Here is a 12,807-nt window from a genome sequence, read left to right as displayed (position 1 = left end):
GGCAGCTGCTGGGTACAAATAGGAATGGATTTTGTAGATTTGCAGTTATTTAAGGGAAAAATTGAGGCTTGCCAAAAGGACAAATCCTCGTTTCCTTCCACTGGTGCAAATCCCATTTTTTTCAATCTCCATGGCAGTTCAGAGATTGGTCTTTCCACTATCTTACAAGGAATGCAGGAAATCACCCAAAAGCTGTGCACCCAAGGGCTGTGCAGAGGCCATTTCTTACTCCATTACCCCAAAAATTGAAGTTTCTGGCTTTGTGTGCAAGTGATTTCAGTTTTGCAAAGCTCCCTCCCTCCATGGTTGACTCTGCAGCTGTTGGCTCCCCCTTGCCTGGGCTCGGTTCCCTGGCTGCTCTGCCCACTGACCCCCACCCCACCAAGGGATTTCTCCTGGTCCACAGGAGTAGCTAATTTTGAGTTTTCAGTGTGTCCTGGCTATAATATACAATAAGGCAGGTGAGAAAGCAAAGCTGTGCAGAAAAAAATCCCACCCTGAAAAATCCATCCTGAAAGCATGAGCCATAAATAAAGCACACAGAGAGGAATTTTCTTTCTTCAATTTAATTGAAGTTATTTAGAAAAATAATCAGGCTTGAATGGCTTTTTTAAGGAAAGATTCATGAGCAGTTCACACTTGTGTTGGCAATGTATAATTTATCTTTTTTGCTTTATTAACAGTATATTTAAGTATGAGGAGATACTTTTCTACAAGCCTTCTACTGCATACAAATAGGTTAAAAGAAAAAATCCAACCCCACATTGATGTTAAATTATTCGTACACATTGTATTGTGCATGCATGTAAGAAAATAACACTCTCTGTAACAAGAGTAATAGTAAGGACAGTCCCTTTTTGTACCTGAAAAGTGCAGCAGACTACAGTGAAACCCTAAAACATTGGGGGTCAACTTACTTCTAAAAGCACTTCTGCTTGTGGATTATTTATTTCACTTGTCTTGCACAGCGCATGGTTCAGGCTGTTTGCACATTTCTGTCAGAATGGACATGGTTTATGAAGAAGAGGCTGAAGCATGGGCTGAGCCAGGTTTGGGGGGAACATCCCACCACCCAGAAGTCACCACCATACTCAGATGGGCCAAATTCAGCCTGCACTTAACCAGGTTAAGGTGCTTGTTGCCATTTGGGGGGAATGACCCCTCAGCTGTGGGTATCATGCAAATACAGAGCCACCAGCACTGCTGGGCTCAGCGATGGCCCTGCCAAATGACAGGGAGGCAACAGCTGCTCAGAGATGAGGATCACTGCTCCAGCAGCTTTGAGGGGGCTGGGGACAGAGGTGGGGAGCAGGAATTCCCCCACTGGGTCCTCTCTGTGCTCATCACTACTCAACATAATTCATGTACACCCCTCTACAACAACAGCTTCCCCGGGGGCCCTTGCAGCCCCACGGGCACGTCTGTATTTTACATTTTGCTCTGGCTCCGTGCTGCCCGTTTGTCACCCAGGATCAGCTGTGGCCACAGCAGAAATGGAGCTGGGAGAGAGGCAGAACTCAGGAGCAGACCAGCCCCTCTTCTCCTCCAGCTGGGAAACTCTTTGAAGAGTTAGAGGGTAAAACCAACCTGGTTCCCTGGCTGCTCCCCACTGCAGCTCACTGACATGAGCATGAACAACCCTGGATGTCCTCCTGTGTGGCTGCAGTGGAAAGAGAGGTTTTTTGACTCAGTCAAAACAGCACACCCAGTAGACCAAAAGAAATGGCTATTCCTTAACATCTGTCATCCTGCTCTGAGCTGCTAAGGGCTTGCTGCTCACTGCACAGGACAGACCATAAACCAGCATGTCAGCTGTTCATTTTAAACACAGATCTACAGCCCATTCACAGCACCTCCAAATGCACTAAATAGCCAGGCTGTAGTAGTTTGGGATCAAGGTTTTTCAAAAGCAAGTGACTTCAAGCACCCACTGAAGTCCACATAAAAGCCTCCTAAGTGCTGAGCTTCCACCCATAGAGCTACCTCTGTGGGGAGCCAGAATTTGGGTAATCCAACCCAAAGCTGTTGCTAAAAATCCTGGTTGGAGCAATGGTCACCTCTCAGATCTCCTGAACTAATTTTTCACCTAAAGCTTTCCTATCACAGCTACCATAAAGAGGTTTGGTTTCTCCAAAGCTGTGAAACAACAGAGAATATGTCAGAATGCATAAAAATGTGGTGATGATGCCAGAGAAAAGTACATAAAGAAAGGGGGAAGCACACCCTGTTCTTTAAATATTTTCTTTCTGAAGCAACTTTTTGTCTTAAGTGAAAAAAAATCACATCACATTCTGCTGGGTGGATTAAGAGCTGACTGAGAAGAAAACTGGACCAAAATATGAGCACTGGTGGATGCAAGACCAAACTAGCACACAAATAGCTTGTAGGAAGTATTGTGAGGGGAAAAGGGAAACCTGCCTCAGACAGTTGTTTTTTAAACAAATAGACAACCATTGAACTAGGAACATAAGAGAGCCAGGGCACTGTGAGAGGTACAGTTCCACACACTCTAAGAGAGACTAAACTGCTTTAAAGTAAAACAACAACCAGTAACCAGCAATGGGTCAGGAATTCAGAGGGGTCAGCCAGCCAGCCCCTTGTCAGCCACTAGCCCAGTGCTCCAGGTTATAAATAGGGGCTGGGTTATGAAAACTGTGATTGTTCCAGAATAGATAAGAGATTTTTTTGTATGGTATGATAGAGAAAAAGAATGACCCGAATCTTGCCTAAGACCAAATCAAATTATGAAAGGACTTCAGTTGCTGTTTGTTATGTTAATTTGTTTTTCAGTGAGATTTATTCAACAGCTTATTTTTATAAAATAAAATGCAAACTATTTTTCTTCTTTAATCACATCTGTGTCCTGGGAGTTAATATAATTCAGTAGATATTACTGGCTACTGTACAATTTGACATTTTTCAGGATATGGTTCTGATACTGTTGAAACAGCTCTGCCTTCAGCTGAGTTTATTTAAATCATCAGTCATTTTGAAATGGTTTGTTTTGATCATAAGATTGACAAGCAGGCAAGTTAAACCCCCTATTTTTAATCATCTATCAACTTGAAAACAGATTTTCTATTTTCACAAGTGTCTCAACTCAGCCTCTTCCTCTTTTTGCCCTTCGGCTGCCTGCAGGCACTGAGGTGGCTAAAGAGCATTCCCTCACCTGCATTCAACTGAAGCAAACATCTGGAGAAGCCTTAACTTCTTCTCCCACTAGCTGGCTAACATATCCACACTGAACTCCCATTTTTTATTGTTTATCTGCTGTGTATAGATTACTATTTGCTTACCCAAAACAACCTGCCATCCCAAAAAGCTGTTAAACACAAAACAACTGCTACTGAGACATTCCCCCTGAGAAAAAATGTCATGGTCTTACACTAGAGATGACTTAGATGAATTTCTAACTCATTGGAACTTAGAAAAATTCCTGGCAATTGCATTTAGGCATCAACTGAAAAAGAAAGCTTCTTGTTCTTCTCCCTAGGAAAAAGCCATGAAACCAGCATGTAGGAAGATGAGACCGTTTTTATTGCCTTGCATGCTTAGAGAATCAACATGAAGATGACTTTTGAATTTTCAAATGACATGCCAGATTCTTTACAGCAACATATCATTACCAGTGTCTCTCCAGCCAGTTTTGGTTGCCCATCTTAGGATCAATTAAGGAGGCACGACTTGAAGAGGATGGATGTCCCCACAGCTCCATCCTGGATATGAATTAAGTCAATGCCAATTGCTTTGGTCATTCAAAAAATCTCTTACAGTCACTTTCCAAATGCTGATTCTTTTCTAATGGACCATCTCCAATTCAATTTGGGCTGGGAAGCTTCAAATTAAGAGCCAGTGGGAGTGGTCATATTCTCCAAAAACTCATTAAGACTTATAAAAGGTTCATGGTTTCTCTTCCTAAGGAATACATTCACATTTCTTTCAGTCATGGTTTTTAGATACTCACAAATCTACCCAAATCTGAGTTACTTTTCCTTTTCAGGCCTAGAAAGACAGATTTTGTACTAGTATGGAGCACAACATCACTTTCTAAAGAAATTATTTTCACCAATCTTCTCAAAGCGTGTGGTTCCAGAACCATCTCCATATTTACCTGCATCAATGCCTAATGGAAGAATATTATTACCCAGAGCAAGCTCAGTCGAGGAAAGCACAAAACCAGACTCCTTTTGTCCACATGTTATCCTATCTCTGCTGCTGAAGTGAAACCTACTAAGAAACAATGTTTTAAATAAGTATAAATAACATTAATTAGAACTGGAGGAATGCAAGATCAATGAAATTCACCAGAACACAATTAACATTTGTTTAAACAGTGTAGCAGTATAATTCATTTCTACAGCTAGATCGTCACAATCCCGTTACCCTGCAAAGAGAGCTGTCCTTTCTTACAGTTGATTTAAATAATTTTGACTGTGCTGCTCGCAGCATCATTCAAAAAAAGAAAATATTAATTTACAAAATAACCCATATTCCATATTTATTATGACAAATAAAAATCTTAAATAAAACAGGCTTTCTCTCCCCTCTTTCCCCCCAACCCATCCCTCATTCCAATTTCAGGTAGCTTGGCACTGAGTAATTAAACATTAAAAAATCAAGTTTGTAGACTTCATACAGCTGCGTTTGGTGCAAGGAGCTGATGTTCTGGAAGAACTCTGTGGTCATTTCATCAGTAGTTCTCGTAGACTTTGCATAGGTGGGGAATTTCAGGTAGTTGCCTACTCCCGCCAGCTGGAGAACGTAATTCGAATCCTCTTCGAGCGTTTCGTACTTTCCTATGAGGTCGTAGTGGATGTGGCAAGGGTGGCAGAGGGAGTACACAGTCTGCCAGTGCTCATTGAAGGGCTCTTCCCTTTGGGTGTGTGGGTCGATGAGATATGCCACGAACTCTTCAAATTTCACATCATCACCTTTCCGCAGAGCTTCCTGGGTTGCGTTTTTCCTCTGGCGCCTCACGATTTTGGTGCCGTATCGCTTGTGGAAGGAAGTGTTGTACTTCTGGGTGAACTTGTTCCTGTAGGCTGACACCAGTCTTTCAAAAGGCTCGCGAACAAAGAGGAACTTCATGTAGTTTTTCAAGCGGTGGTTGATCTCTGGGATGCTGTATTGGTTGAGGGTCTTCAGGTTTGAAGACACATGGGCTTCGTTGGCCGGGATTTCCATCGGATCGCTGTACTTGCCTCTTCCCGTCAAAACCATCATGACTCTCTTCCAGTTTGTGCAGGCCACTTTGGGAACATAGCAATAGATCATTTCATGATCCTCATCCACAACCAGGTGCTTGAGATCATTGGGTGTCAGCACACGGCGCTTCCTGCTGGACACGCTGTTTGCTCGGCACGTGTCCGTCACTTGGTCTCGTCTGATCTGATGAAGAATTGCTGTGTTGGACAACTGCAAAAGAAGCACAGGCACCAGCAGGTCAAGGGCTGGGAACTCTCAATGTCTTTTTTGCTTATTATACAAATTCATAGAAATGCAGATCTTTCCCTACATGGAATAATTCATTATGTTGCTAAGTACAACTGATACTGTTCTAGAACAAAAACTGTTTTTGTCTCCAAACTTCTTGATACATACTGATTATGTGTTGTTCACAGAGCATCCAGAGCTTTGCTTTGAAGACAATATTAAGGAGCACACAAGTGCTCACACAGCATGGTGGCAAGTGTATTTACAGAACCCTTATCCTGAGATGTGATCACTGCTTCTCTTAGGCCTGGAAAACAAATTTTGCCTCTACTCTGCGTTTAAACCCACAGCTACAGCAGTGTTGGACGTTTTGCTGCTGAGATGGGGTAGGAAGACACTGGAAAATTTGACAAAATGAAAATAGTGTGTGTTCTTGTTACCGGTGTCTTTTTGATTAGAAAATTTAATAGTCATGGCTTGTTTCCTGGCTATGACCTTGAATATGGCTTCTATGGCTTTGAATATGGCTTCTATGGCTATGGCCAGAATAAATGAAGTCCACAGATATTCATGCAACTCTCCAAGAGGAAGATTGATTCAGATATGATGATCATGCCAGTGCAGGGCTCCTGTGTTTGATTATTCAGAAGTGTCTCTGCATGGCACTCTGCTGTGCAGCCCTATCCTCACTGCTACAAATACCTTTATACTTATTGAGAATAAACTGCATTGAAGCAACAGTAGGAAGATTTTAGTAATGTTATTTACATTTATGTAACACAATTTACCCATGAATTTCAAAGAACCTTATGCTCAATAATTAATTTAGCCTCAAAGACAAGAATTCATGCATGTATTGACCTTCCTATTTGATAGGCAAGGAAGTCTGAGATTCCTTCTTGTATGCTGAATCTTTCAAAAGTATTTATTTTGTACCTTCTTGTTGATTTAACATGAAACAAGGACACTGAAAAGAAGTATTTGAGGCCATGTAGGCTCTAAGCATCTGCTATGTATGTTCCTTTAGATCTCTGCTTTCAAAAGCAGTACTTAGCCATGATTCATATTTTAAAAATCTATCAAAACTCAAAGAGCAGAATCCAAATGAACTTTAAGTCAAAACCCAAATGAAACTCCAAAATGAGACCAAGCCAGTCTTAGGATTTCTGAGATTTGTAGAGAAAGGAAACAGAAATTGTTTTGTTACAGACTAGTGCTAAGAGCCCAAGTTTCACCCACCCAAGGGGCAGCAAAAGCTTTTGCAGCATGTGAGCAACAGAGACTCTCCCTCTGTCTGGGCTGTGGTGGGTTGCAGAGAAAAGTTTCCATGGTGTGAGCAACACAAAGGGGCTGGTGCAGCTCAACTCTGGGTAGGGGGACTTTTTCTTCAAGAGAGTGTATATATGCCAAGATTGGGACCTCTGTATTTTGCACAGTGCCACCCACCACTTCTCCTCTGAATTCCCTGATACTTTCCTCATCTCTTTTGCTCCTCTGTTCAGTAAAATGCTGGCTAGTGGTTAAAATGTGCAGTAGCCCAGTGCAACTCTTTTAGACAGCTTGTCTTGTCTTTTGTGTGTGTGTGGTATCCCCCTGGATATCTCCCAGGTGCACTTCAAGAGCAGTTTTATGTTATAGTCAAAGAGATGAGAAACCAGATGTGAAATGTGCTTTGTGCTTCTTAGGAAAACTGACTGGCAGAGAGTTTCCAAATTAGATGTTAGAAAGCAGTTGTCAAGGACCACACAGATTTTTCAAGAAAAATGCTTTTTCTGTTAAAAAAAAAAATTTAAAATTCCTATTTCAATTTATGATGTCCTCAGAGCAAAACAGAAGTAATGGATCTCAAACAGCTGTATACTGGTTAGTTACCAGTCAATAATTTTCAAAGAACTAAACAATACCCTATGCAAACACACAGACATACAAATTCTCCTTTGCAGATAAAAAGCTGAAATCTCTCCTCCTGCAGACTTTCATCAAAAATCATATAGCACAGGAGTGCTGTTTGCCCCATGTTTTAGAGTAAAAAAAAAAAAAAAAGAAAGAAATGCCTGAATATATTGCTACATTGTAATATGTTAATGCACTGTATCTGATTTTCTGGTGCTGTTCTTAGGATAAATACAGAATTAAGTAGATGAGATTCTATGGTCTGTATTAAATAGAAGGTCAGATTTGATAATATAATGGTTGCTTCAGACCCTAATCTGCAGATGAATCTTTGTAGAGCTGTGCTTTGCTCCTGATTTCATTCCTCCATCAAGAGGCTAAGCAGTTCTTTCCCATACATTAACATTAATGAAATTTTCAGACATTTAGAGTAAGGGGAAAAACGCAGCTGTAGTATTTGCAATTACCAATGAGCTTGTACTACATTAAATTCATTTAGAAGATTACACTTGTGCATTTTCAAGTGGTACTTTCTTCTAGTTCTTTTTAACATGGAAAAAAATATGAAGAAATGGCATAAAAGCCACATTTACTAAGTATATAGCAACACCCCAGGGTGAGCTGTGCATGTGCTCTGGCCTGCCTGGGGGCACACAGAATGCATATCAAATAGAAATGCAACAGTGAAAGGGGATTGTCTATTCTCATCAATGACAGCACCCTTTGGAATGGCTGATGGATGAAGGACCACATAGGAAATAGAAAGCTTGACTTCCTTTTTATTCTATCCTACTGACTTCAGTTTACTAAAGCAAGAAAAAAGATAAAAGGCCAATCTAGTGACTGCCTTAGAACAATGCCAAGTGTACCAAAGCCGTATCTTCTGCAGTTAACACACCTGATGCACCCTGGAAGGGCTGACCTACCTGCTTCCCCCAGAGACACAGAGTCCTGCTGGCTCTCCTCGAGGTTTGATGGCAACAGCCCTCTTGCTGAAGGAGTGGCTGATAGGAAAGCCACACTGACCCTGCTCTAGTGAAAGGCCAGGTAAGGCACCTGAGAGACTTTAATGGAATCCTGAAAAAAACCACACTCTCCTTTGCACAAAGGACATGCTCTGTGGCCGCTAGTCTACAGCATGTGAAGTGCAAGTGAATCATAAGAGCATTTTCAATTTAGTATTTTGAAACTATATATTAACAGTGAGTTAGCTGATGGTAATATGGTTCATTTTCATTCAAAGTTACAGGCAAAGCTTGTAAGCCACATAACAATTTCACTCCTGAAGCTGATGAGGGGAACTGGAAAAACAGTAAATTTAAATGAGACTGGAAACATTTGTTTAAACTGGAGGTCCACTTGGCCAGGGAAATGTGCAAATGTGCTCACAGCTAATGTGGAAAATATACTCCACAAATTTAAGGAGCCAGAGAGAAGATGAGAAGATCGAAGGAATGGATATCTTTAAACCCATGGATGGTGAAGGACAAGACAAACAATTAGGGTCATGGACTTTTCTTCCTCCAAAGCTGTAAGAGATGTGGCTGCAGCAGAGTCGTGAGCGTGCAGCTGCTGCCTGGACACTGATGGCCATGCCTGTGCTCATCACCAGAGGTCCCTGCTGACCCCTCAGTTCTAGAAACCACAATAAGTAATGGCCTAGATCCACTTTGAGAGAGGAGACTTTTAAGCCTGTGTGCAGATTACCCTGAGGGCAGTGTGGGGATGGTGATAAAGTCTGTGCTCGGGTGTGTTCTCTGACAGTTCAACTTGGACTTCAGGTTGTTAAAGGTTTTGGGAAGACATCTGATAAAAGCAGCTGTTCTCCCCTGAAAGGAGTGACACCAGATATGCACTTAATCATATTTTTGTTTTCCTGCTGAAGTTGTAAAGGGGGATAGAGAAGAAGGGCATGTCAAGATCAAAGCTTTCCTTCCTTTTCTGATGCAGCAACCAAGTTGAACAGTGAAGTGACATGAGCAGTGGGAGACTTCTAAGCTCAGTGGCATTAAAAGGAAGAAAAAGAAAAAAGTAGTCTGGGGACACTCTGATCCCAGAAGCTTCTCATCTCCATCAGTCCCAGAGTAACAAGAAGGGAGGAAAGTCCAGTGCACCCTGCCCATGTGGATGTTTCCCGTTCACTGGAAGGTGGGTGTGTGTGCAGAGGGGGGCAGGAGGGCGTTCTGTGGAGAGCACTAGAGAATCTACTGACCAGAAATGCTGATCAGCTGGCAGTCATCAACTCATTACAGGCAAGGGTTATCCAAGGTAAACCAGAGTAATGAGATGGGAGGTATTTCCTTCTGGTTACTTAAGCACAGCAGGATAAAGTAATCTTTGAAGACTCTTCCAAGCTTGACGGCCAAGCAGCAAGTACAGATTTAAACACAGGGATTTTTTTTTTCCTGAATATAGTAGTCTACTGAAAACTAAGTGCAGAGATCAATTCAATTCACACAACTACTTGCATTGAAAGCAGATTCTTAATAGAAGGCTGGAAATACTGAAGTGTCACTCAAAAAGCCCATTAATTAAATTCTGTCTCACTATAAAAAGTATGGTGGAAAGCAGTACCCTCCACATTTACCAGGCAGGGTTTTGTTTATTTCTAGTGCATTGCCTGCAGCTAGTTCTGTATTACTGTAACCAGGCTCACAACCACCCTATGCTGGGAGTCCTAACATGACACTTAAAACATGGCAGACTGAAGGGCAAAATTATCCAAATTAGTTTTGCATGGAATAAACAGGATAAATATTGTGAATGGTGTTTGTAGACCCATTCCTTGCTAAATTGGCTTTTCTCTTCAATTTTGCTTTAACAAAGACTTTGTATCTGCCTTTAATTCTTCAGTTACCTTTGTGTTCAGAGGTTTGGTTTGTGTTCTGTGCTAGAACTGTGCTAGTTACTGAGAATTCCCATCATCTTTGGTCCATCAACTAAAATCCAGTTGACACCCAGCTGGGGCTGTCTGGCACTGATAAAACCAGAACTCATCTCCACCAAATTCTTCTTAATAGTATTTGTTCAGAAGGAGTGTGTATAGCAGCCTCAGAATCCACAGAAAGAAAGGTCTTAAAGTGAGAACTGTCAGACAGACAAACTATAGGTGGCACTAATGGTCCTGGTTGTGTGACATCGAGAGAGTCAGTTGTCTGAAATCTCAGTTATTATTAGCTCTCCTTCCCCCAGCCCATCAATTACACCATCTGAGTTCTAGGAGGTGTTTGTTATTCAATATACAAAATGCTTTTCAGTGTTACTATTGTTTTCCCAGATGCTAAAAGGGTGAGGGATTTTTGAGTATGAGGTTACATGCAAGCATGTTTCCAATCCTGTTTTCACATAGAAGGTGTGAATAAGATTCTTGAAACCTTGATGGAAAGCCTTGAAATTATAAATATGGTTTAGACTATTTTAAGACTTGGCTTTTGTATCCATAACTACCCTACTTAGTGTATATATGTGCTATACACCAAGTTCTAGGTTGTATTCTTCAAAATGTGCATTAGACAATAATAGGGAACCAGCAATTTTTCATACTTGACAGTCCAAGTATTTCTCAAATAATCACAAACAATTATTACTCTGTGCAGATTTCTACAGTTGACAGTCAGACAATTGTAGCTGTGCAAATCAAAACACTGCATCTAAAAGAACAATTGCATTTTTGATAAAGGGATTTTATTAAACTGACCTGAACTGCAACATTTTTTTAAAGTAATAGCTTTGCAACTTTTCATACTTTGATTTATTTCACATTTCATGGCATATTAATTTTGACTTAACTTTTTCAAAAACTCTTGAGCACTCAAATGAGGAGCATACAAAAAATTAATATTCATTCAGAGAAAGTATATTGGGTATCCTGAAGATGGAAATGCTTAACATCTTCCCTGAAAACTTGTGGACAGACAAACTGAAATATGAATTTGCTATGAAAAAGTCTCTACAGAGTGACAGGAAAATAGAAGATAAAACTAATATTAACTTAGAAGTGTTTTTACCAAGTGAGAACATTTTAGAAGCAAATTACATCCTCTGAAGAAAACTCTTGAAATGTTACAAAGCTGTCTTATTTTCTCCATTTCATGCATTGAACCTACTGTCCCATGGAGAAGATTAGGCTGAATACGGTCTTTTACTTTTTCAATTCTTTGTATTGCAAACCAAGATAACCACACAATTTTCAGTTCCCATTGCAGAGAATGCACCAGGGCTATGAAAAGAAGGATCAAAGCTCTTGAAAGAACAATAGTCATACACAGTAGCTGCTAACAGTGTATTGCCAAAATCCTGAATTGCTTGATACATTCCTTCCTTCTTCTTCCTATGCACATCCACAACTTTGTCCTGTGTGCCTGTGTGCACTCGGAGAAGAGTACAGCAGAGAAGGGTGAGATAATTCAGCATTACTGTGGGGACTACAATGATTTGATTAAACCCCAAACCCACATCAACTTTGGCATTTACTCTTCTTTGACCAGGTACTAGACAAGTGCTAGAAAAAAAAAACAACACTGAACCAGGCAAAACCTGGCAACAGACACCCATGCAGCCACAGATGCTGACACTATCCTTGGAAAACTTCACAACTAGGTTATTAAGTATTGGCCTTTTCATCTTGGAGAGAAAGTAAAATACCACAGGGATGCTAAATGATACAAAATCTTGAAAAATCAGAGACTGACACCAAATAGCACAGCTGTAGATGAAAACCAGCTTTTTAATCAGGCTAAAACTGTCACACAAGACACTAATCCAAGAAAAAAAGAACCAACTCCCTTCCAATGCCACTTTCTCCTGTATAATCCCAAACATCTTGGGAAGCCTGTCCATTCCCATTTTCCCTAATAGGAGCTATTTGGTATCAGGACTCATACCATACATAGGGTTTGTAAGATAAATGTATAAATTTTGTAAAGTGTCTCCTCTGAACAAGAAGAAGGAAAAGTTGGAAGTCCTGAGGAAGATCATGCAGAAAGACCTATGGCCTGGCTTTATTGAAGGATATGCTGATATGCACATTGCTGTTCTGAAGCTCTGGGGAAATATTATAAACATGGGGCAGGCAAAACTGAAGTGACTGAGTTTAAGTGCACATGCAAGAGGTAAGAAATCTTCATGGAGGGCTGGAGAAGTCTTGAGCTGGGAACACTTAAAGCAATCAATCTTCATGCTGGTGGGCTTATTGGGATTCAATTTATAGAAGATGATTTTGGAGCTTCATGTTGCGTGTACAAAGAGCACTTTGCAGTGTCCTTCCAGCAGCCAAACAAAAGGAGGGGGAGAAGGGCAATAGATGGTCAATCCTTTTTTTTTTCCCCTCTCACAACAAGAAGAAGCAGATGAAACCCCAGGCTGGGACCCCAGAAGCCATGGGGGGGTGAGGGGTTAGAGCTGTGCCCTTCCCATGGCAGAGGCTCCGTGGTGGGACCTGACCCCTCTGCACTGCCACCACAGCTGCTCTGCACGAAAGGA

At 41.1% G+C, this 12,807-nt stretch overlaps 1 protein-coding gene across 2 annotated transcripts in view; it reads right to left on the bottom strand.

The window, feature by feature from the left end:
* Positions 1–549: 549 nt before the first annotated feature.
* Positions 550–12,807, bottom strand: part of CHST11 (carbohydrate sulfotransferase 11) — a 157,793-nt gene continuing 145,535 nt past the window's right edge. For both annotated transcript variants that reach the window (XM_021536195.4, XM_077783370.2), the window contains exon 3: positions 550–5,415. In XM_021536195.4, coding sequence (XP_021391870.1) covers positions 4,567–5,415 — 849 coding nt within the window. In that variant the 3' untranslated portion in view covers positions 550–4,566. The remainder of the gene's footprint in view (positions 5,416–12,807) is intronic.

Source organism: Lonchura striata, chromosome 1A, assembly GCF_050655825.1.
Source record: "Lonchura striata isolate lonStrDom1 chromosome 1A, ASM5065582v1, whole genome shotgun sequence".
Taxonomy (NCBI): domain Eukaryota; kingdom Metazoa; phylum Chordata; class Aves; order Passeriformes; family Estrildidae; genus Lonchura; species Lonchura striata.
The sequence above is the reverse complement of the archived record's forward strand: the minus strand, read 5'-3'. Positions and strand labels throughout refer to the sequence as shown.